This window comes from Trachurus japonicus, chromosome 11 (assembly GCF_045865225.1).
Source record: "Trachurus japonicus isolate A0001 chromosome 11, Traja_1.0".
In the NCBI taxonomy this organism is placed as follows: Eukaryota; Metazoa; Chordata; class Actinopteri; order Carangiformes; family Carangidae; genus Trachurus; species Trachurus japonicus.
The window spans coordinates 30,920,477-30,946,999 of NC_140917.1; the positions used below are offsets into that span (position 1 = coordinate 30,920,477).

Consider the following 26,523-nt stretch of genomic DNA (forward strand, 5'->3'; position numbering starts at 1 on the left):
AAAGAACTTTAAAGGATAAATACACAGTTTCTCATCTATGGTTTGTGCTTGCTGTAATTGTGCTAAGATGAATTTGTGCTCACTTATTCATACCATGTTTCATTTCATAACAGTTTATCAATAGAGTGACATGTGAATGTATGTGTGGGTGATGTATTGCTGATGGAGACCTTTAAACTTGAACAATCTCTTATCATCACTCATATGGGCTAGTTGTTCTCTGTTGCATGTGCAGTGCTTGTCACCAGCTTCTGAACATTTGCAGGTGTTTATATGTCTATGTATGGACAGATCTTTTGTCAGTTAAATATAATTGCAATAGACTTACATCAACTAAATACAATTTTAGTCGTACTTTACCTATGGCTTCACAGCTCCAGTCTCTGTTATGAGGCTGTATTTACATTGTCTGACCACTGGATGTCAGCCTACACAGAGTCAAGCTGCTGTCAGAGCCCTGAATCCCTGTGATGGACGGTGACAGTTACATCCTGTAGCTGTTTCTTTCAAACACTTTTGTCAAACTGAAGAGGATGATTACACCCAATTACTGGCACTTTTCCCTTCCCACATGTGGTTTTTGTGGTGTGTTTAAATGGCAGAGCTGGGATGGCCAAGCTCCAACACATGCAGTCAAGTGTGACTCCTGTGACAGAGGACATGACTGATGATCTTCTTGCATTCCTGTTTTCAGCTTGGTGGGTACCCAGATGTCTGAGGAGGCTCTGAGGATGACATCTTGGCCTTGAACCCCACCAGTATGTCAGGTAAGACTCACTCAAAGTTTTAGACACATCATTTCTATTGCAAGTGCCAATGATACTGATAGTGATATGAAGGGAACAATGCTTTAAACAATAAGAACTCTATGTTTCCCCTGGATAATAGTCTTGTCAGGTTAGAGAAGCCAAAACAGTACAGACACTACACACGTCTTTATTGAAATACAAACATTTTAATCACATTAAAACAATATAATATATAAACCTGAAAGTCTGTTTCTATGGAGACAAAACCAGACAAAATGTTCAATACAAAGTCAGGGAATTAATCCAAAAATTCAGTAACATAAATGTGCCTGAGTTTTTTCTTCTGTTCTTTCCCAGTGCCAGTGGTCACCTAAGCCCCTTGCAATTTTATTAGCACAAGTTCATACCCTTAACTTTTGTATCAAAGAATTTACTTGTTAGTCATTTGTAGTGCTGTTTTAGTAGAACAGTTTCATGGACATCCAAAAAAGAACCGTAGTAGTAGAAAGTCATTTTTTTCTGGAACCAGAGGCTCCTGAAATAACGCCACCTCCCTCTCCACTTGTTGTTTACAACTACTTCCGGGTAGAAAACCAGCATGAGAACAATAGTGACTGACGAGAGTTTCGCTATATATATATATATGTATATATATATATATATATATATATATATATTTTATATATATATATATATATTTTATTTATATATATGTATATATCTCATTTTTCATGTCACTATATCACCGTTTAGACTAATCTGGTGTTAGTTATAAAGTTTATAAAACCAATGATTGGACAAACATTACTATTTATGTGTGCACATTTTTGGAATTAGTCATGGTTATCATATTAGCCGGGCTAACTTTAATCATTGGTCCATGAAAAAATATTTTCTCCAGCGGATATCTTAGTTACAACCACAGAGCTAACTGGAGTAGTTTAATGTCGTGTCCGACAACGGGAGGGTTTTAACAGCTGACGTTAGCTTTGCTACCGCTGTTAGCTGTCCCTGTCAGCTGAGCCACTGATGTTTTCTAGACACTGTGATTCCCCCAAACTGAATAAATACAACACATAACAACACAAAACACACACACACAGAAATAGTAATGTTTCTTCAATCATTTCAGATTTGTCTAAATGGTGATAGGGCGTGAAAAATATGATATATATCTAAACTCTCGTTCGTTACTACTGTTCTCATTCAAATTATGTGCTGGTTTTCTACAAGGACATTTGTAAACAACCAGGAGATTCGGTCTATATGACAACAGTTAGAACAGGCTTGTTACTGTTTTAATCCTAAAGCACATTTGGTGATAATGAATCTACAATACTCACCTCAATGCTCCCAGTTCATTCAGCTCACATGCAGAACTCCTCAGAATACATTACTGTACCATCACCACACCAGCAGGACACCCCTCATGTCCAGTGGCCATACTGGCTGATGGTGATCTGCACCACCAGAGGGCCCTGTTTAATGTCAGATGACCTCTGACAGCAGGAAACACTTTGATGTGAGGAAAGGGAACATTAAATGAGGTGGAAAACTGTTCATGTAAATGTGCAGTTATATGTTCTAGCTAAATGTTTTAAGAGATAAAAAGAAAAGAAAACGAAATGATCCGTGATCCAGACAACTTTTCACCTTTTTTAAGTATAACCATTTATTACAATTCATTCAGTGCCCACGGGAAAAGTTCTCTTCACTTATTATGTATGTATGTCTTTTAAAGTGCCTCTCCCATCTATTTTAGAGCCAGCAGAAAAATGCTCCCCCCGCTGGAAAGATGAGGCCATTCAAAATGGTAATATTTATCCTCCCCCTCAGCACTGCTCTTTCCTCCTGTCTGTCAGTCTGGGTGAGCTCTAGTGTAGAGCTTCCTCAGACTCTAACCTCCTTCAGCTTTCTGCTCCACATCTTCTTCAACTCCTTGAATGACATGATTGATTGTAGATGACTTTGAAAAAAAAGTTTTGTTTTTTTTAGGCTGTGCACTTCATCAGAAATAACAATCCATCAGCATTAAACAAGCTTATGGGAAATGTTTAACTGAAATCTAAATGAAATGTTATTTTATTGTAGATAATGTAGTTTGAAGAGTATGCAGACAGTCTTTTACTGTCATTGTGCTTTTCCCTCAAGTTAAAAGAGGTAAGGTTATGGCTAATATTGTGTGGTCTAGGGTAAAATGATATGCAAATAAATGCAAAATAAATAAAATCTCCACTAAAAATTGAATGAATAATTCAAACTTAGGTTGAAATGGATCATTTCTTTTGAGGACAGTCTTGAATTCAGAATCAGAATCCAAGTTTAACTCAACACAATTTATCAAATTGAACCCCTTCATTACATTAGAGACTAATTCTTGTTGTTTTGGATTTTTTTGGACAAATTTATAAGGTAATGACTGCAAATAACAACATGTATCCTCCTTGGTGTTTAGGGCAGAACAAGTTAGCTCAATAAATACACATCAGTCATCTCTGATGTTATTATATCCACATGGACTGCACACAGAAATGTGTGTGTTGAAATGATTAGCTTGATTTGTAGCGGCCTGTATGAAACGATTAAAGCCTGCAGCCTGGTTGTGACACATTGTGAACACAATCAGGTTATAAGTGAGTTTGTGAAAGAATAATAGTCAACAGCAGTTCAAGTCATGACGTCAATATCAACAATTCATAAAAAAAAAAAGTATTGGTTTTTAAAATGTGGTCACAGCTTGTTGTAGTCTCGGTACTGCTGCTTTGTTATTTTAGCGGTTTGAGCTGTTTGATAGACAAACAAGAAATGTATTGATTCGGGTTTGGGTATGTTGATGAACACTTTTCAGTATTTTGGAATGTTAATTATAAAAAATGGCAGATGAATTAATAATGAGAATAATCTCCATCCTGCTCCTGGACTAAATGATTAAAGCTTCTATTGAGACTAACTGGTTGCAGAACAGTCTGAAGTGGCCTTCTTTCCCTCGTGGGCACATGTTTGACTCCTTAGTTACCCACAGGCCTGTAACAGCAGCATGCAGTGGACACGTCCACTGGCCTCTGTGTGTCTGTTTTCCTCACTCTGACCCAGCGATTAAAGTCCCAGCGGAGCTTTTCATGTGGCTGCAGGAGAGTAAGGCCAGCCTTAAAAGCTATTGCTAAATAGACACAGTGGAAATGAAAGCAGTACGCAGACGCTCTCAGACAAAGTTTCCGTCAAGCCTGGCAGCTGTTTTATACTCTCCACTGATCACTGGTGCATTCAAGGACACTTTTCAGCGCTGTTACAGCTTCAAGTGACCTTTTCATTGAGGTCTGGGCTGCTGTAAATGGGCCAGACTAATTTCTGATGACTGTCCACATAAAAGGGTGACTTTAAAAAGTGTCTTAATGCTGTTTGAAGTGAATTATAGAGTGTGAAATTGATTTCGTTATAAGTACTGATCTGTTGGACGCTTGTGATAGTATGAATTTAGTTTCTTAACAACATGTTCCACATCCCTTCAGACTGAATAGATTTATCCTTGATTCAGATTAGTGAACCAGACACACTGACTTGAATGTGTGTTTGAATCAAATAGCACAGTGAGGCAATAATAACAGCATTGCTAATCAATGCCCACTGTGCAGAGACTCAGTGGTTTGCTCCATCGCTGCAGTAGCTCCTGAAGAATACCTGTCAGTCAAACAGTATGGGCTCTGCCATGGATTTTACTTTGTTGACTTTTCCGGAGGTGTTTTATTTATTTATTTTTTGTCTCCTGGGCTTGTTTGGTGCTGTGTTTGTCTGCTCTGTGACATGGTGAGCATTATTCTCTCTGATAGAGACGGAGTGAGCAGACAGACGGGGTTGGGGTGGATCAGGGACAAAGAAAGAGGGAGGAACGGAACACAGCAAGTCCATATGAGTCAGATATGGCAAACTGCATGAGCACATACAGCACACTATTCAGCAGAGCTGCTGACTGCTGGGACACAGCATCACCTTCTCTGTGGAGCTGTACCTCAGAGATTATCTTGGAGCGATGGGCCTACTAGTCAATTCACTCAAGCTCCCACTTTCCTTTGATTGACAAGTTATTTGTGTAGTTTCCAGTGATGATCCTATGACTGATTAATTAGGACATGTCAGAGTACAGCGTGTCTTTCATGCAGCTGTAACACTGTGTGTTACAACATTTATAGAAACACGTGTATAACATCAGCCCAATAGTTGATTGTCAGACCACATGATTGAATATATTGTGTTTGGAAAAATATTAACATGTAATAATTCAAGTTCATTCTGTGATAGTAATATGTATTCCCACTTTTATTCCATATATTATATATAATCAGTTTTAAAATATATATATATATTATTTTTGTACAGACCTGCAGTCAGATTTAAAAGCTTTAATAAGTCTTACGTAGTGTTTAAATCACCCACTAAAACACTAAGGAAGGCCCTACCCCACTGCATTATTCATTTTCATTTTGCTCTAGTGGCATGTGAAATCCAACACGCACATTATGACTTTATACTTCCTGGAAGTGCACAAAGTGATTGTAAGAAACCTCTTTTGGAAGTTTCTAAAATGTGCACTAATGGTTGTAAAGATCACTAATAGGTGTGTGTGTAATGTGCAGATGAAGCCTCTAAGTTTTGCCTTAATGTCACTAAGGTGCCAACATGTGTTAACCTTTGGAAAGTGCAATGTAAGAAGGATCCCTCCTCTACACCACATCTGTTGGATATCTCTGATTTATATTTATGCATCTTTGTGGTGTCGTAGATCAGTCTATATCTGGAAATAATAGTGCCACAGATGGGTTTAGGTTATTTTTTGGTGCATTTTATTTAGACTGGACAGTGAAGAGAGGGAGAATGGTGTAATGACATGCAGGAGAGCTTGATTCGGTCAGGAGTCAAACCGGCGATCGCCTGCTTTTTGGGACTTAGAGCCCATATGCTGTGTACTCCAACCACTCGACGGGCCAAAGCACAGATTTTCTTGATATAATCCAGACCAGAACTTTGTTTCTATTGTCACATCCAAGTCCAAGTCCCTTTTCAGTTTATTCAGTGTTGACTTTAAACTTCCATCCACCAATAAACAATACACTTTTAATACGATCCAAAGGGCTTTTCCCCTGTGAAGCAGTTTTTCCATCCCACAGAGCATTATGTAAAGTCAGTGTGCGCCTCAGACTAGTTAAGGAAGGATCTCAGTTATGAACAAAACATAGTTCCTCCTTAAATCCTCAGAGAGACGGAGCTGCATAAGCTCTGCTATGTGCAGCATAACAAATCTGAAATTTGAAAGTGTGTTCAAACGGATCCACTGCCCTGTTACCTACTGTCATTATGGTGTGTGGTTTTAATTGAGGTTAAGCTGTGTGCTTCTCAGGAGAGATCTCACTACTCTTAACGCTTTTTCTCTAGAGGTTGGTGTGCGATGACTCACTCCGTATATCTGTGTCTCTGCACTAGCTCATTGCCAGACGTCTTAATTGAGGTCAGTGAAGGCAGCAGCAGCAGCAGCAGTTCATGATAATGAACAATGACATTGGTCAGAACAACCTGTAGAAGTAGACAAGTTAGACACGTGTCAGTGCCTCTGTTAAATATATTTTTCCATTCAGACTAAATGTCTCTATATTTCTTAGGGTGTTAAAAAGCAAAGAGCCTTCACACCAAAACCTTTTAACGATTTTTACTTAAGCAGGTAAACATATTGTCCTTAAAGTTAGAAGCAGGAACGATGTTGAGCGTTACGATCTGATCCAGAACGACTGGGTCTCTCATGTGCTGCAGCTGCAGCTCTTGTGGGCTGTTCCCAGGTCTGCAGTTGGTCCAAGGAAGGAACAGTGGTGAGGCGGCCGCACGTGGGGAGAGAAGGCTGACCTGTGTGCTCCCTTAACAACAGACCAGCTACTGTTGCTCAGACTGCTGATAGAAAGCTGTCAGGACACACAGTGCAGAGCAGTTTGTTGTGTATTTGGCAGCAAAAGCCAACACAATATTAAACATGTGATCATGATGTTATGTCTGATCGGTGTATGATTGTTTGCACTAGAGCTGCAACAATGAATGGATTAATTGCACAATAATCCATTATTAAATTATTCATCAACTATTTTGATAATCTAATAATCAGTTTGAGTAGTTTTTTTAAAGAAGAAAAGTCCAAATTCTCTGATTTCAGCTTCTTAAATGTGAATATTTCTGGCTTCTTTGTTCCTTTGTGACAATAAACTGAGTCTCTCTTTGGTTTGTGGACAAAACAAGACATGTGAGGACGTTGTCTTGTGGTTTGGGAAACACTGATATTTTTCAACATTTTTTAACATTTTATTGACCAAACTACTAATCGATTAATCGTTCACATAATCGACAGATTAATCGGTAATGAAAATAATCATTAGTTGCAGCCTTACTTTGCACCAGTCCTCCAGTCCTCCACACCTCCTGTCTGAACTCAGACTCATCATTGTGCTCGATCAATCCCATCATATGTCATCTGAAAGTTCCTCTACACCACTGCTCTTATGTAGCAGTCAACAGTCAGATAGTGAGCAAAGCAGCTGATTTTACCTTCTGCCATCTAACATCTGTCAGTCCCATCCTATCAAACTGTTTGAACACAGATAAACTCTGCTCTAGACTGTATGTTGTTTCATTGCTAACAGGCTCCAGTAGATTTCTTTACGGCATGATGTCCTCTCAGATTTATTTGGATGTGATGGTCACATGCTGTTCGTGAGACATAAGGGGCTTTTCTCTCACTGGTTCTATCAGCCTGACTGTGTGGTGACCGGTCATGAGCTGCACTTGACCTTGAGCAGCCTGCCCCTGCCCCCTGCTGGGTCGGGGCAGGTTGTAAAATGCTTGTGAATACACTTTGACATTTACAGTTTTAATACTCAGCTTGCATGATGAGACCTCAGACCACAGTATCAGGCTAATGATTGGCTAATACAGGAACTGTACAGTAAATGTCAGGATGTTTAACCTGAAGTGAAACTGTGTTCTGTTTTCTTTTCTTTCTTTCTTTTGCAAATCCTCAGTGAATGTGTGCAGCTCTGACGATATGAAGGAGACATGCAATGAATGACTTAAAAAAAGAACTGTATCTAAAATAGATCTGAGTGCTTCATTCTAAAGTGCAGGATAATCCTCTCAAACTTTAACCTTTACCAATGGGAGCCTTCTGTTGTTCCCCAGAGCTTACCCTGAACTTTAAGGGGAAAGGTTCACCAACTGTGCCCTCCCTCAGGTAACACAGAGTAGCCGGGGACATCTGGCACAAGACTTCATGTCAGATGAGGGCCCAGGGTAAAAGAGATTCCCCACATCCAAAAATTGTTCATGACCGGCTTTGAACCCCCGAGGCCTAAAGTAATCAATCAGGGAGGGAATATATCTGTGTAAACCTTGCTGCAGGGCCACTGTGATCAGCTGCCATGGCTAGAGAAACGACTGTATGCTGCTGTTTGTACAAGTACAGTGTTGTAAAGTATCGTTAAAGGAGAAGTCTTGTTATTTAGAATAGACCAACCCTGTCGTTTATGTCAGCTGGAGGCAGCAGCCGCTGCCTGGTTACATGGAAATATTCCTCTGGATTTACTATTGCAACATGTTTTTTTACTAGAGCAAGTTTAAGAAAAAAAAGGTACAGCTACTAAAAAGACAATCGGGGTAAGTAGAGAAATAGTTTTAGAAGTTTAGTGCTATTTTAAAACTAAAAGGTTTGTAATTTATTTTTTATGAGCGTGGAATTTCACTATGTTAGCCATAGTACAGGACTCATTTTCTAGAATTGTCAAGTCAGAAGAAAAAGAAAATAATAATGTAATATTAAGAATATGTTTTATTTATTTGTGATTCATGAATAACACAATACCAGGATAAAGTCAATTTTGTATTTTTTTATTTAAGTTTCATATTATATGTACATTTCATATTTTATTACAGTTATAAATAATTTGCAATATACATGTGATATAATTATTTCATTTTTTTTTTTTTTATACAATTATCGTGAAAGTCTTAAGCAAATTGCATATTTACAAGACTGACATTAGCATGACAGAATGTTTAATAGTAGATTTTTTATGAAACACTATATTTATTGAATATTTAATATAATTCATGCTTCTTGAGAAAACTGTTCATTTTATTAGTTTGGCAAAAAAAAATCTGAACGTATTCAGTCAATGTTCAATGTTCAATCTTTATTATCCCCAAGGGGCAATTTTCTATGCGGCAGGTTTTCAACACACGTTGAGCACAAATACAGACCATGCAGCAACACGCAAAGATCACAATGATACAATCTTACAAATAAATCAATACTCATACAGCAGGATACATTTGCAGATTATAATTGAAATTTCAAAAAGGGAGCAAGTATAACACTAAATACAAATTTTTAAAAAAGAATGACAACCTACAGCATTATGATTATAAGCAGAGAAGCTTACAAAGGAAACTGTAGGTGTTGACTCTGTCCACGCAGACAACAGATTGTTTGGGCCTTAGACTCTGTCTGATGAACGCTTAACAGTTCCTTCAGTTGTTCAAGAAACTCCAAACAAGATTAGTCCAGGGCAAGGCCATCACCTCATCAAAAAGTTAAACTGGTATCAAGTCTTCTTTGGAAGCAGATTTGCCTCATAAGGCCTGCCTCTTAACAGCTGTTGCATGTTGATCACATCTACTTGTCACACACTCACACTTAGTGATGGAGTCAGTAATCCTATGGTAAGCAATTTAACTGGCAGCCCAGCCACTTTATACAGAGTAAACACTGTGTTCTTTCTTTCTACATTTAAAAATAAAAAGAAGTACATAAATGTGTACTGTGTGCTCATTTGTGTAGAAATAAAGTGGAAACTAGAATAACTCCTGATCCCGTGTGTGCAGGATCAAGTAGTGTTCAGTTGAGTTGAGTGTGAACCATTAATCAGTTGATAATAGGTCTATAAACAGCTATGTCAGACATAAAGTCTCTAAGGGATTGATCATTATATGCAGATTCACTGTGTTAGTGTGTTAGCATCGCACCTCTTTACATAAATGACATTGAACACAGATCATTCTCAGCTAGAACTAGGCTATTTCAATAAAGTGAAAAGTTATAGATATTTCCCTGTTGGTCGTGTACATCCTCTGCCTCAGTTGTCCAGAATAAGTTTTAACTTGTAGGTTAATAGACTCACTGATGTTCATCTGTTCCCTCTTTTGTTAGTCTTAGTTTTTAGTGTATTTTCTGCTTAACTGTCACACAGTTCACACTTGAAAATGATAACTTTGATATCTGCAGAACTTCAGTTTTAATTAGTTTTTATGCAAATGAACTAAATTGTGATTCTCTCACCTATCATGTGTTTATTATGAAACCATCAGAAATTGTATGTATACACTGTAATAACACTAAAACCTTTACAGTCATGAAATTGTCTGTTACAAGAGAGGTTATTTAGTTTTAGTGTATAGTATATACACTCATGTATATATACGCTGCATTTTTTTGCAACAGAGATATGTGTGGTTACCTATGAGCTCTTAGCTATTTTGAAATGATGGTGACTCCAAATTATATTGTGGGAATATAGGATTTTAATGACAGTAAGTTAAAAATAATGCAATTCTTAAAATCACAAAGGAAATCTGACATAAGAACAGATCAACATGTTACAATTGATACAGAAATATCTATAGGCCTGCTTTTATCAGAATTATGAATTTGATTAGTATTAACATTACATTATAAATGGTCATTCTTCATTTCCTTCATTAGCCCTTGTAATAAGGCATGAGTTGTTCATGCATTATTTAAAAATGACATCGTCACTGACATGCACACCATCAAAACGTATGATGTATTTGACCTTAGTAAAATCTGCACATGTATCTGTGGATCTTTGAATGGAATCACTGATCATCTTGAAAAGCCTTCCCCTCTGCTCTTTATACTTACTCTTTCTGTTTGAGATGAAATGACAGGAATCTTTGGCTGTTTTCATTAGTGTCAAAATTACGCAAATCAGAAATGTACTTTTTGGTCAACTAGTTACAATTAATACACAAAGATGGCCACAATGTTTGTTATTTTACTTTACATATTCACAACAGTGAATTTTGTAGCCAGGTTAAAAAGTAAAACCGACTACCCTAATGTTATAACTAATGAAACGTGAAATAAAATACAACAATAAAAATGAAAACAATACTACAGTAGATTTGAAGCAAGTAGCTTAGCATCTGTTTTATTTGGACCCCTGTCAGTGACATCATAATATCAACCCTGTTTCTGATATTCAGCTAAATTATCAGAGAAACAAACTGAGAAATTGTTCATTGCCTTTGAGCACACCTCAGTTATTATAGTTATATTACATAATTAATATATATATATATTTAAAATACCACATACTTTAATCTGCCTGATGTTCCTTATAGCTGGTATTCCTGGTATTCCAACAAATGAGTTCAACCAGTTCACAGTACTAATTCATATTTCAGTGTGATGAGCTGAGTACTTTGTCCATCCAAACCTAAATGTATTGTAAAATCGAAGTCCTTTAATGGGCAGTAAACTTGCATTGACTTCCTCAGTGACCTTGTTAACTGTAAGGAGGTACAGTATGTGTAACCCTTGACTACAGCCCAGTGTCTCTTCGCTGAGCAACAAGTGTCAGGCCCATCTCAGTGTGTTTTTCCAAAGCCTGTGTATCTGCAGCCCATAAATGCATCACTGTGAAGCAGATCATCGTGTTCTCCACAACTAATGAGATTACTGTAAAAAGCCAGCGCTCCAGTCAGAAATGTCACTTCAACACGAGCCGGATGACATGTTTAAGTCGCTCTAAGTGTCATATTATATCTGGACACATAATCCTATTGTTAGGCTTTTGGTCTCTGGGTTTCTACCTGTATTAGGGGATTATCAGCACTCCACTGTAGTGTATACCACTGTCAAGATTGACTCGGATTTAGGGAATCCTGAGATACTTTATAATTCATAGATCATACAGATAGATAGATAGATAGATAGATAGATAGATAGATAGATAGATAGATAGATAGATAGATAGATAGATAGATAGATAGATAGATAGATAGATAGATAGATAGATAGATAGATAGATAGATAGATAGATAGATAGATAGATAGATAGATAGATAGATAGATATCCAATGTATGCAGATATAATTGTATAGTGTTAAATAATGTAATATGTCAGCTAATATGTTTCTTCCTCCAGAGAGGAGTCAGCGCTTTAGTCTGAGAAATTCTGCTGTAATGTAAAAGGTTTATTGCTGTTTGACTTCCTTCCTTATGCTTGTATGAGGTTGTGTTTTGTAGAGGTTGGAAGCAACTGTTGCACAACTCTGGTTTTCAAAAATTGATGTGAGAGAGTAATTGTGTAGTGCTGCTTATTTTACCTCTAAACAATCAGTTTCCTTCCTTTTTTTAAAGCAGAAGTAAGCGATCCGGTCGTTTTGGCTAATGCTGCGTTCCAGGCAGGCTTTTGAAACCGTAAATTACAGCTTCAAGTCACGACTTACGACTTTGTAGCGTTCCAGGCAACCCACTCGTGTTTTTCCGACCTGTTTTACCTGTGAAAGTCACTATAACGGCCACTCGTAACTTCCGACCCGTGAACTCGTACCAGATCAAACTGGTACCACTTCACAGGTCGGAAAAACACGAGTTACGGGCTGCCTTGAACGCACCATAACGTCTTGTAAGCCGATGGAGTTAGCAGCCCCCGCCCTCGTCATGGATCTATTGGTCCTCGTCCCTACGTCACCAAATTCACACGCATCACTTGGCTGCACACACAGCCCTTCATGCCGTTCTCTCTCCTCATTGGATAAAACTTGTAGGATACGAGAATAGTTTTCTCTTCGGCTCAGAGCAGAGTAGAGGGACTGAGAGACCCGTGTTTCGGTCCAAACACTCTATGTAAGTGATTGCTGTCGGAAGATACAACTATTTAAGACTTATATAAACACAAAAATATCGCTTACTTCTGCTTTAATCGTCTAAAGAGAAAGTTTGATTGTTGCTTTCCCATTATTTCACTGTCTTTAAAATGTTACCTGCCTAAAGGGATAGCACTCGCAAAATGTCCTTTAGGTAGCTTTAATGTAACAGGTGGCGAGGTACAGTACAAACGTTTTGACAGTAGTCTTCTTCAGTTTACTTCAGTGGTACACTGAAGAAGACGTTTGTACCCTACCTGTTACATTAAAGCTACCTAAAGGACATTTCATTTCATTTTGATTTATTCCATTCATGGTATACATACTTCACATGGTTGCACATATTTACATAATGTACACACAGTCACCATAAATGAAAAGGAGCAGGATGAAGAAAAACTTATAGTACCTGCCCCTTTCTATAGTTATCGTTGCATTGGCTTACTATCAACACCAATATTATACTTTATTTCCAAAAATGAAAGATGATGAAACATAGTAATAACAAGAAAACAAACAAGCAGAATAGCAGTGGACGCCACTCGTCTATCTATCTTTTCTTTTTTGCCTGCGCTTATACGTATTTTCTTTTTTAAAGATTTTCTTTAACTGAGATATTTGTACAACTTTTCAGTTCCTTGCTTTGTGAATGCCATAGTTTTACACCTGCAACAGAAATACACATTTGTTTTAAGCTTAGCCTTACCCATGTACACCAAGTCACCATAAATAAAAAGGAGCAGGATGAAGAAAAACTTATATGTGAGTGCTGGCCCTTTAACTTCTTTCAAGCCTGTTCGAGCCGTGCACCCATCATATATTACCTGGGAGAGTGCTGATTCCCTTCCTTTAAAATGTTGCCTAAAATTAAATTGCCAGGAAATATTTATAAGCACACATACGCACACACACACATACATTTTTGAATAAATACCTGCTAAACTGCAAACAACCTGAGATTGAAATGTGGATAAGAAAATGGAAATGAAATATTTCAAAGTTACAATCACTGTAAACAGCTACATTTCATTTCATTTCATTTATTTGTTTCAGCCAAGGTAATTTCAATACTTTTCCCTGCTTATATTGCCCCTCACTCAATACATAATTATATTTGAAATAACCTGTCAGTCACTGAGCAATAATCTTGAAATAAACGAAACATACGATAACATAACAGAAAAAGTTTCAATCTGACATTATCGCATTAATCAAGAGTTTGAAATGTGTTACTTAACAAGTGAAAAGATTTTGTGACATCCAGTCACACACGAAAACAACACAACGATCACTAATGAATGCACACTACTGTAGCAGCCTTAAAGCTAAAACTGTTACAAGGGGTCTCCAACACCCCCAGTTTTCTAACAGTATAAAGTGATAGAGAGGAGCTGTATTGATAAATCTTTGGTTAAACATGTCAACTTGTCAAACGTGTTCGCAGTGCAGAGGAACCCTAATTATCTGTAGCGGTTGATAATCCAGCGCAGCAGCAGTATTGATCGTGTGCAGCCAGTGTGCAGGAGCATGCAGACTGGCTTTGATTCCCAGAGTTCAGATAAGTGCAAGCAGCAGGGATTTTAAAGCCAAAACTGCACGCATCCGTACTCAGACTTGGCCATGTGTTCACGCATTCACATGTCTCCATGTTTGTGGTCCAGGAACCGACAGGATGCTCTTTGTTCTAGTATTTAGCAGTCTGGTAATTTGATAAGAAGATAAGAGGCATCGGCGACCAAACTGTCTCGAAATGAGCACGGAAGCTTTACAGACAACGACAACACTGAGACTAATGGAAAAAAAAAAAAACGTTACTGTTCTGGAAACGAGGGTTCTTGATTCTCACTATTTTCCATTGAGATCTGTTGCTGGTCCAGTTGAAGCTTTCTTGTGTTTCTTAATGAACAGACAGGGTCACAGTCGGATTTAATGAGAGTGCTGCATTAATTGTGTTTTAAGTATAGGTGTAATATTATTTTATACCTCAGTCTGGATTCAACTACATTATACTCAGATCACATGACGTCTTGACAAACTGAAGCCTTTGCAGTTACTTACATGATCCTGTGCATTATTTGATTCATTCTTTTCAGTCAGTAATTAGGAGTTATAGTGGCCTGACTTTGGATTGGTCCTTTTGCAAATCTATGTGAATGTGACAAACAGTGTTAAACGCTTTGAGTGGTCCTAGAGACTGTGCAAGTCCATTTATCATTTATACTGCCCTACAAAGGCAAAGTGCAGTATCTGCATTTTTTCAATTTTTTTTTTTTTTTTTTTTTTGACCAATCAAAAGTGTGGCATATTCGCTTCAATCTGGTAGAATTTAATATTGGCACTGCTAAAATTTCCAGAGTTATTGGGCTTTTTATTTTGCTGTGCATCCAAAAAAGCACTGTGAAACCAAGGCAAAGTGCAGTATCTGCCATAAAACGGTCAAAATTGGTCAGAAAGACATTTAATTCAGTCCACCTTTATCTAATGAATTATAGACTTGGTAGTTATTCATAATTTGATGCTTAAACCTGACAATGAAAAACACAAAAAGCTGTTTTTCTCAGTTTGGCATTTTTACAGATACTGCACTTTGCCTTTGTAGGGCAGAATAGGTGTTAAATAACATATTTTGTTGTTCTATATTGTGTTTTACAGTCATACAACATTATTTTGTTGTTTTAGTTCATTTAAATTGAGACTACATGAAACAGAACAGTATATATTCATAATATCAGAGAAAGTACTTGCATAAAAAAAGTGAAAGTAACCACATGAACTCATAAAAACCCATCATACTGTATCTAACCCACTAGAGAAAGAGTTGATTAGTTTGTCTGCTCCAAAACTAATTGGTTCCTGACCTGCAGTACCATCCATTATCCATAAATGAATGAGTGAACCATCAGGGGCTCATTCTCTGTCCTGTTTTTGTTTGTTTGTTGTGTGTGTTTGTGTATCCAATAAAACCAAACCTCATTTCTAAGAGCCACTTTATACAACAACATGACATAGTGGAATATGACGAAACGCTGTTACATTATTGAAGAGGGCATTATGAATCCCAGCAGATACACATCCAGACCATAAGGCTTATCCCATCAATATAGAGCAGGAGGCCTAATCAATATGGCTGAGTGTGGCCAGTGTGGAGGATAATAGGTGTATTATCTGAAACAGATCGCACAGTGCGTCGCAGCGCGTCTCTTACATTTTGAGAGGGACAGTATTGATTTTGCCGTCATCCTTGTTTCAAACTGAAAAGTGCCGTCACCAAAATTTTTTTCAAAAATAAATGTAAAAAAGTTTTATTTTCAATACAAATAATACAGAATGTGACATTTATTTCTCTTTATGTTTTGTTATTATCGTTATTATTATTGTTTTAGTCTAGGGGCGTACATTTGAATGTATTATATTTAAGTTATCATATGCATCACACAAATACAAATCATTAAAAAATATCCACCAATCAGCCATCACATAAAACAGGGAACTGGTTTTATTGTTGTGATTGATCGGGGAATTTCCTTCATTTGTTATAAGAGTTCATTCTGAATCATTAATAATTTGCCTCAGAACTTTTTAATGGCTTCATGACTTGACTCAGTCAAAACAGACACAGATCAGTTACAACATTAGAACTAGTGTAATTTATTTAGTTAATTTGATTTGTGCAGTAATTGAAGATAAATTAATTAGTGTTTTGGGTATTTTTCTTGTTGTTAATTCTCCGGAAATCAAATGTTAAAATATTGTTGGTGGCTCCATGTCTCCTGTTTGTTCTCTACACATTAGCCATACAGTAGAGGTTAATACCCCTGTAGCTGTAATGTAAAAGTCAGGGCAGTGTGTGGCCTCAAAACATCTTCAAATCTTCTTAGTGTCATAACATTGGCTAAATAGTTGGCAGGAATAATTATATGGCACTGATCTAAATGAGCTTGTTTACGGATTCTGTTTAAAATACCCACAGGATCAGTGTGAGGGGTTAACGCACAGAGGGTAAAGGTTAGAGGGTTAGGAGAAGCACTGATTCTTAGAAGACATGAGAGCCTTCTTTATACTTTACACCCATTCTTCACCTCTTCAGTATTCAAAAGATTTGTTTCTTTGTTTCTTGTTGTTTGTTTCTGTTCTTTGTGGAGATTTTTTTCTTTGTTTCTGCTCTCTGGAGGGCTGTACCACTTGGATGGTATTTACCATAGGTGCAACACGCAAGGTCTTAATCTGTGACATCACCACTGTCTGTGGCACATCAAGGATTTGTGGGGTATAAGATTAGAGCTCTGCGTCGTCATAAATCTCTGCTTCTCAATTCAGCCTGGGTGTTGGCGGGTGGGATGGTTGTTAGGTGTGGACGGTGGTCTGTGGAGAGCCCACCTCTCTGAAGTTTTAGATTGTAGATTTGTGCGTCTTGATGCTCGAAGCTTCTTCTTTTTTTTTTAGGAGCGTATTTTTCCGGCTGGTTTTTTGTTTCTGAGAACATAGTTTCTCCATGATGAACTACTGCATACAGGACACGTACGAGATGCCCCACGTGGGCATGGGGGGCTACGCCATGCAGGGCGGAGGGGAACAGTGCATGTACGGGGGCGAGGGGCCCATGTACGGCCACTGCGAGCCCCCGTCGCTGCACCACCTCCCGCCCTGCGTGGAGCCGGCCTGGCTGCCCGGGGCCGGACAGCACCACTCGTGCGTGTACGCCGGCGGGCCGCCTGTTTTTAAGAGCGAGTTCTGCAGCATGGAGATCCCACTCAGCCACTACCACCATCAGCCTGAGTACAGCTTCCCCGAGATCAAACCCGACTTCTCTCACCTGCAGTGGATGGAGGGGGCGTACAAGAAAGGTAGAGCGTCCGGACCGAGATGAAGTGTTTTCAGTTTGGACGTTTGGTTTAGCCTCATGGTCTGGATCACGTCTCGAGTCCATATTTCTCATATTGTTGTGTGGTTTGTGGGATGGTTTTGCTAATTAGCGATGGCTCCTCCTTAATCAATGAATCAATGATGTCTGGGATTTTCAAATTAAGTCTGATAAGTGTAAATCCAAGACTTAAGGCGTCATGTGGCGGCAAGTCTTGGTGCAACTGCCGGTTCAGAGTTTGTTTGCGAGGCGGGCAGGCGGGCGGGCGGGCGGGTGGGGGGTTCCTTATTGATTGATGTGGAGGCAACAGAAGGTTGATGCAAGATGAATTATTGCTTTCTTCACCACCCCAGCCCCCCTCCTCCTCCTCCTCCTCCTCCTCCTACTCCCCCCCAAAAAAAGTATTGATCAGTTTCTTAACCTCTGGTCCCTGAGGTCAAAGTGCTGATCTCATTAAGCTGAATCTCTAAAAATAGACCAGGTGTTAACACAGTGAGTGGAGTAGAAGCCACGGTGTTGTCTGTGGACGTCGGTGCCTTCATGTTTCACTTTTCATTCACACACCAGTCCATACTCACATGTTAGAGATGGACACAACGAAACAAGAGAATAACAAAACAGTTGTGCATTTGAACTAAAGTGTAAAACCTCAAGGAAATTTAAATCTAATGCAACTGGACTTATTTGGTTATTTGTCTAGGAAGTCTTCCTAGACAAATACATTTCCCTGAGATAACTATGACCTGGACAAATGAGAATATTCACAGGCTTAAAGTGTAAAACCAGACTCAAGATGTCATGTTATAACTAAAATTACCTGTCAGTATTATATCCACATTCATTAAAAATCTGGTTGTAATTTTCAGTTATTAAAACTATATATTTATATCCACCTTTTTCCGAACGTCAAAAACGTATGCCGGTTTTGCTCTTCTGGTGGAATTTTATGTTTACGTTTCCATAGTTTCGGTAGTGGCGGTAAATGCATGGATTTTTTTTTTTCAGGTCGTCTGAGACCGAAAGCTTAGCCTTTAATAAAAATTGCATAGATCCAAGTGTGCGGAGATCTTTTCCTTCAGTTTGGACCTTTTTTTTTTTTTCAGTGAAAATCTGTAAAACGCATGGATCGTCACTCCAGATTTTAACAATGGATATCACACAAATTGTGTTAAAAAAGCGTTAAAAGCCAGCGTTAATAGATCCATGTGTTTACCGCAACTATGACAACAACTGAAAACCATGGAAACGTAAATGTACAATTCGGTTTTGACCGTAGATGACGTTGGGAAACCTGTGGATACACATGAATCAAATGGGATGTTAACGGTGTGTTCTTCTCTGCAGGGTACATACCAAGTTACCTAGACAAGGATGAGCTCTGCGTTGTGTGTGGGGACAAAGCCACCGGCTATCACTATCGCTGCATCACCTGTGAGGGCTGCAAGGTAACACAAGTGATTCCTTTACACTGTCTTCCTCATCATCATCAGCATCATCTTTTTCCGTGAACGGACCTGAGCAGTTTGAGCGTCTGCCCTGCAGGGTTTCTTCAGGCGGACCATCCAGAAGAACCTCAACCCGACCTACGCCTGCAAGTACGAGGCCAAGTGTGTCATCGACAAAGTGACCAGGAATCAGTGCCAGGAATGTCGCTTCAAGAAGTGCATCGCCGTGGGCATGGCAACAGACTGTGAGTGTTTCAGCCTCAGTGAGGTGGTGCCTGTTGATGTTTGATCCAAGAGTTTGTCTCTCTCTTTCTTTTGCCGACGTTGGCGACGTAACCAGATGTAAATATTTACATATTTCGGACCCGCCAAAATATATTAAACAATTATTTTTATACTATTTTTTAAAAAATTCAGTACTTTTATTCTGCACCCCTCTAGACATTCTGTGGATGCATTATTTTTGAAAAAGTAATCCTTTTGATGAAAAAGTTGTAGCTATAACCTTTAAGAGTTACCACCGGGAATCCTCATATTTATTGAGTTGAGTTTCTGTTTCCAGCTCTAGTTTTTCTAGTTCTTTATAGGCTACGTATCATAAAACAGCTCCTCTTCTTTTATTTTATCAAACCTTTATTTGTTTTTGAAAAAAAGGACGTTGAGGTTTTGCCCTCATTTGCAATGTTGTCGAGATCACAGTAGTATTCAAGTCAAAGCACATTATGCACAATTAGAACAAGTCATAAATAAACCATATCTATAGTTAGGATGGGACACAACTGCAAAAGGTCAATTCAAAAAAAAAAAAAAAATGACAGACTGTGGTAAAGAGGTTTGAGATTATGTTTTTGTAATGTCCATAGGATGAAGCAGCGTTGGTTTTAAGTGTGAGTTGAGTAGAAAGTCAACGCTACATCCATCTGACACTATATGCTTTTGCTAAAGCAGTGGCATTTCAAGCCTAAATTTTCCAAACAGAGACTAAAGGGGCAGCATCACTTGAAGTGATGAATGGGTTTGACCTGAATCTGGTCACTGAGGAAACCTTCAGGAAAGAGCTACATCATTGAGCGTGATTACATGCACCAGGGCCAAATTGGGGAACAAAGCAGAATATTCATTATTACTAATCATTTTTATTTATTTTTTTATTTTTCTAATGTGTTAATGCAAAAACAAAGTTTACATTTTTATTTCAACAACATTTGGAAACAACAACTTTTTTCTCTTGTTGCTCGTGGTTCCTCATGTCTCTTGGACACCGTCCCATCACCTGCAGCCTCTGACCACTGATCAATCATATTGATTGTGGTCAGTCATTGCAGCGACGCGTGTGGTGTCAGATTACAGCTCTCGCTGCTGCCTTGCCTCATGCTGACCTGATGTCTCATATACAGCGCAGAAATGGCACAATATGTCCTGACATGCACACTGATAAAACCAGGGTTAGAGTTACCAGTTTTCAGATTATTGAAAACGTTAGTTAGTTACTTGAGTTACTACATTATAAAAGTAACTAATTACCAGGAAAAGTAACTACTTTTTTATAAAATGCTCAAATATGTCAATTTACTTGGACCCCCCCCCCAAACCTCCTAACTATAACCTTCAATTGGTTAGTTTCTGATAAACAGATTCTTTCCGACTAGTTGATGGACTGAAAAAAAGTGTACATAAGGTACACTTAAACAGGTGTATTATTTTGTGACGGACTTCTTGAGTCAAGTAACGGTGCATTGTATTCTCAGTAACGGTAACAGTGATATAACGGGGGAAATAATAACTTTTTTGGATTAAAAAAGTAGTGTGGTTAGTAACACCGTTATTTTATAACACCATTCTTCCATCACTAAGCATTACTGCTGATTTTCCTGTGTTTAACAGTTTATTTCTACCGTCACAGGACTGAAACTTCAGCTGCCATGCCTTGTATTTTCAATAACATCACCAGTTTGTCATGTCATGCATTTCCCTCCTCCTCCTCCTTCCTCTCCTCCTTTTTTCCTTCCTGCTCTCCCTCTCTTCCTTCCACCTCAGTGGTGTTGGACGACAGCAAGAGGCTGGCCAAGCGGAAGCTGATTGAGGAGAACCGGGAGCGCCGTCGGAAGGAGGAGCTGCAGAGGACGGTGTGGGACCGGCAGGAGCCCACCCAGGAGGAGTGGGACCTCATCCGCATGGTGACGGACGCCCACATGGCAACCAACGCCCAGGGCAACCTCTGGAAGCAGAAGCGGAAATTCCTGGTGAGACGCTCTCCCTCCCTCCCTCCCTCCCTCCCTCTGTCCTGACCACAGTCTTCATTGTATTGATTACCCTGCCTCATCCAATCCTCCCCCCACCACACCACACCCCAGCCCAGCCCCTCCCAGACCCCTTCCAAGCCATCCCCCTGTCTCCTCCACCTCCACCACAACCACTGTGCCACTGTTCCCTGTGTTAATATGTCCATGTGTTTTTTGTATCTCCTTGTAGAATGGAGAGAATTAGCTGGACGAAGGAGAAAAGTGTGTTCCTCAACGCAGCTGCACTAATTTATAATGGAACATCTTACTCTTGTCTTTCTTTATGTCCTACCATGCAATGAGCCTTAATCGCTAATACTAATGACTTGCTTTTTTTCATGCTCTGTCATTTTCCTTTTCATCTGTTTGTAGCTTTTTGATTTCACACCTCAACCTTTTTGACTAATTTTGTTTCTTTTCTGTAAAGTTTAATCACTCTGTCCAGATTGAAAGTCTGTCGGCTGTTGACTCTATTTTGGCTTTCTATGGCACGATCAGAGGAAACACTCCCCGAGTGTCGAGCGGGCGGCGGTCTGTGAAGTCACAGCTGTGACGCGGTTTTGTTCCGTCTCTCCGTACAGCTTCCTACCAGGCTGAGAGCGTTTTTGTCGGCACAGTTTTGTTGACTCTCGGATTCGGTCTCTTTTTTACCTCCCTATGGGGTGAGCGATGCCACCAGTTATAACATGGTAGTGATGTGATGTGTGGTCGGTGTTTTATTTTTGAAAATTTCTGGCTCGATCATCAGGTGACCAATCCAAAACAGAACAATTAATGGTCTGTGTCGGTTCCAGCCGTGCACATTTTCAAATCCACAATTTGGCACTTAATGCAGCACAACGTAGTCTGCCAACAACAAATCAACAAGTAGAACGAGAGAACAGGAGAAAATCTGATGTGGGAACTCTTAGAGCAGTTCAGTCAGAGTGTAGTTTTTCAAATAAGAATCATAAAATTGTGGGTAATGGCAGATCTCCTCATTAAACCCTCTCTTTAAGGCAAAACTCCATTTGCTATGACAAACATGGGGAGATGACGTCATACAGTCCACAGCAAACTGTCACAGACATGAACTGAGACACTTCAGGTGGAATCATGAGCTTTGTCCCAGTGGTTTTAAACCAGTGAGGCAGATTTAAGTTAATAAGGAAATAGACATGAGACAACAGAGATCAGATCTGTTTCATCCTCTGGAAAATGGAAAACTGAAATTTAGTTTCATTTCAGCTTTGCACAAAACTAGATTTTTTCACCGCTGTCGTCCTGTAACGTCGCACTTCGCGGTCAGAGAACTCCGATAACATGATGTTGTAAAGTAACACATCTCAGCGTCGTCGGCCGTCGTCGGAGTGTTTCTGAGGACCGGTTTGACCCGGTTTGACCCGGTGGTCCTCAGCCTGAGTCCCACCATAGAAACCCAACTCTGATCTGTGTCCTCACCTGTTCTCTATCTGCACACTTTCATCTGTCTTCAGTTTAACTTGTTTTCTTTTTAGTTGGCTTGACACGGGTTCTTCATTGAAACTTCACGATTCCTGTTGATTATCCAACAGGTCGAGGAAGCTATGCTTCTTAATGAAATAACATGTAATTTATTCTATACTTCTGACCAGAGTGCAGCGGGGGTGAAGGAAACTAGGGTAAGAAACTGAAACTGTCTTCCACATAGAGCCTGATGCAGTCACAGCCTTACTGTATGTCACTACTGTTAACATGCATGACACATTTCATTAAGAGAGACAGGTACATGTTAGCTACAACACATCACACTGCTACATTCTGTCTGCAGTTTACTTTAAATGTGGAGACAGCTGAGACACCGATCCTCCCTCTTTGTCCTTTCAGCCTGAGGATATTGGTCAAGCGTCCATGGCGAATGCACCAGAGGGAAGCAAAGTGGATATAGAAGCCTTCAGTCAGTTTACAAAAATTATCACCCCTGCCATAACCCGAGTGGTGGACTTTGCCAAAAAACTGCCTATGTTTTGTGAGGTAAGTGAAGCTGCTCATTACTGAAGCTCAACAGAGAACAGGATGCGCCCTCTGCTGGCTGCAGGCAGCAGAGTCTGTGCTGCAGTCTCTACAGTGGATTTACAGTGGAGCCAATAATATAAGATTATCACAGAGAAAATACAACAAACGTTTGTTTTTTTCATAATCACATTGAAAGGATCCAGGAATTGTTCAATGTTAAATGTATATGAATTTCTTTACCGTTAGAGCTCAGTTAAAATGTTGATACAGGATTTCAATGAAATAATATATTTATTTAATGAATAATATATAAAATTAAAATTAAACACATTTAAACAATAATTTGATAATATCTTTATATATTATATTATTCTATTCTGTTGTTTCTGTTTTTATTGCTAACAGTTACAAAACAACAACAGAGAGAGAAAGATGATCAACACTAGAAAATTGAAAGGAATCTTTTATTTTATTTATTTATTTATTTTGTTTTTAACAGTCAACTCAAGAAAATGAACAGTAAAACATTACAGCTCATCTATGAAATTGATTTTACATCAGAAATAGGAGTTATTTTTTAGTATAAACACACCAATAATAAGATGTAGGAATGATATTCAGTGTCTTATTTATACTAATAACGCATTCATAATATATATTAATATATATGTATTTATGCTAATTGTTTAATTACCTGTCAGTTAGTAGTTCATGGCCAGCTTCTTAAAATGTCATTTAATTAGTATTTTATTTAAATGTTTTGTTTTAGTTAAATATCACATTTTTAACATTATTTAAACTCAAATTTTACATTTTTTAACTGACAAATACAAAATAACAATAAATAATTGCTATATCTGCCACTAACAACGCTCATCTGTGTGTCCCTGTCCCCAGTTGCCTTGTGAGGACCAGATCATCCTGTTGAAAGGCTGTTGTATGGAGATCATGTCACTGCGAGCCGCCGTTCGCTACGACCCAGAGAGCGAGACGCTCACGCTGAACGGCGAGATGGCGGTCACACGGGGTCAGCTGAAGAACGGAGGCCTGGGCGTCGTGTCGGACGCCATCTTCGACCTCGGCGTGTCGCTGTCCTCCTTTAACTTGGACGACTCCGAGGTGGCTCTCCTGCAGGCCGTCATCCTGCTTTCATCTGGTAAGCCCCTGCTGTGTGGACGCTCATTACAATGCTGACTGCAGCCTCTTAAAGGGATATTTCAAAATTTTGGCAAATTCAACTATTGCCATAATACCTATAGTCATAGCAGTAGGATCATTACCTTTAATTGTCGGTGCAAGCTGTTTTTAGATCGGCGGGGTAGAGACGTGAGCTGCTCAGAGCTACGCTACAGAGGCTCATGGTATTTCCACGTTTCCTTCATCAAACTAAATACACAATCCAACAACTCCAAAACACTCTCCTGGACAAGTTGTGACCTGCACGTTCACCACGCTTAGAAATAATAATGTATGATTATGAATGAACATTACGACACATATAAGTAAATACTCAGAACTACTTGAGCTTTTGAAACCACTTCGCCCAACAGCCGTGTCTGGAATGTAGTTCCGGCTATGCATTTGCCTCGAAAACAACTCTGTCTCGTAACGTTCCATTATTATCTCATAGCGTGGTGAATGTGCAGGTCACAACTTGTCCACCAGAGTGTTTTGGAGTTGTTAGATTATGTATTTGATGAGGGACAGACGGAAATACTGTGCACTGCAGAGCTCACGTCTCTGCACCGCCGATCTAAAAACAGCTTGCACTGACAATTAAAGGTAATGAACCTACTCCTAAAACTATAGGGAGAATGGCAATACGTGAATTTACCAAAATGTTGGACTATCCCTTTAACATATTTATAATAAAACTAGAGGCACAACACACTGAGGATCCATCTATAAATCATTAAGATCACTCATCACATACTGGACTACTGTACTTTGGCGTCCTGCACAGATTGTGAGAATACTTGTTTCTGACATGAAATCCATACAAACCTACAGTCCAATCAATTAATCACCATAATCACTCTGAGCAGCTTTGTCCAGCCAGCGTTGTTGTTACTCGGCAACAGTTTCTCTGGGACACTCCGCATCTCATTGAAGATCAATAATGTTCTGCTGTGTGCTGCTGTCCATGTAAGACATGACATGGGGTTAACCTGCCCATCTGTTTTGCCTTCTGACACACTTACAGTAGCCACTAATCAATACCACTGTCCACTACCACGGTCTAATGTCCACAACCAGTATTGGACGCAGCACTGGAAGTTGAACTTCATAGTTTTTTGTGCAAAATATTTTTTTAAAGGCATTTATACCAGAACAGCTTTATAAAAACATCCCAATGAAATATGAGCATCAAAGCAAATGGAATATAATCATCCATACACAATACAGTAAATGGCAACTGGTGCTGTCTATCCAGTTAACAAACTAGCTACATAATGTAACTGCAAGCGAAGCACTTATAAGTAACAAAACAAAGTATCCTCTTTATCTTATTCCAGTACTCAATTATGCTTTATTACGACTTGAAATTAATACATTTATTATTTATTGATTTATTTTCTTAATTTTTGTGATAGTCACCAAATTCAGCAGAACACAGATGGAGAGTGAGGATGTAGCTGGAAGAAGACAGAAAATATCACAGGCTGACCGAATATCATTTTTGTATTAATGCACTGTACAAACTAGCTTTTGTATGTGTATTTTGAGATCCACATAAATAACTTAAAAGTCTCTGTCCCTGCGTCCCCAGTCTGGCGTGATTTTGCATTTAGATGTTTTATTACAGAAATAGTCACACAATCTGTCACTGTGTTCCTTATGGATGGAGTGTTGGTGTGTGACTTTGTCTGCTCACTCATGTTATTTGATGAGGAATGAGTGGTCAGGTTTCTCTCTTTTTATTTCTTTTTCTTTTTTTTTATTGAGCAGGTATATACAGAACCAGCACGGTATACATAGATGCAGAACAGCACATCAAAAAGCACTAATAGTCAGAAGCATTGTATAATGATAGAGCAATTATTAAATTCAGTTTGAAGAAGAAAAAAAAAGGTTAAAGATGGATACAAAAGGGATGAAGAATAAAATAAGATACATAGAGAAAATAAAACAGCAAACAAAACAATCATAAAAAGAGAGTCAGAAGGCTTCAGGACAAAACTTTTCATAGTTACTCAGTAATATGTTGCTTTTTTGTTGTTTAGCACTATGAG

At 38.8% G+C, this 26,523-nt stretch overlaps 2 protein-coding genes across 8 annotated transcripts in view; both read left to right on the top strand.

Moving 5' to 3' along the window:
- The window catches only part of nkiras1 (NFKB inhibitor interacting Ras-like 1), a 284,351-nt gene that overhangs the window by 203,824 nt on the left and 54,004 nt on the right, over positions 1-26,523 (top strand). The window lies entirely within an intron of this gene.
- The window catches only part of thrb (thyroid hormone receptor beta), a 144,500-nt gene that overhangs the window by 110,184 nt on the left and 7,793 nt on the right, over positions 1-26,523 (top strand). For 3 of the 7 annotated variants that reach the window (XM_085792259.1, XM_085792257.1, XM_085792258.1), the window contains 8 exons: positions 695-767; positions 2,512-2,562; positions 18,934-19,034; positions 19,132-19,279; positions 21,072-21,277; positions 22,870-22,956; positions 23,162-23,308; positions 24,188-24,446. In XM_085792259.1, the coding sequence (XP_085648385.1) occupies positions 761-767; positions 2,512-2,562; positions 18,934-19,034; positions 19,132-19,279; positions 21,072-21,277; positions 22,870-22,956; positions 23,162-23,308; positions 24,188-24,446 (1,006 nt within the window). In that variant the 5' untranslated portion in view covers positions 695-760. Of the gene's footprint in view, positions 1-694; positions 768-2,511; positions 2,563-17,205; positions 17,573-18,933; positions 19,035-19,131; positions 19,280-21,071; positions 21,278-22,869; positions 22,957-23,161; positions 23,309-24,187; positions 24,447-26,523 lie in introns of those variants that run through there. The other 4 variants (XM_085792262.1, XM_085792261.1, XM_085792263.1 and 1 more) reach the window with 3 other exon arrangements.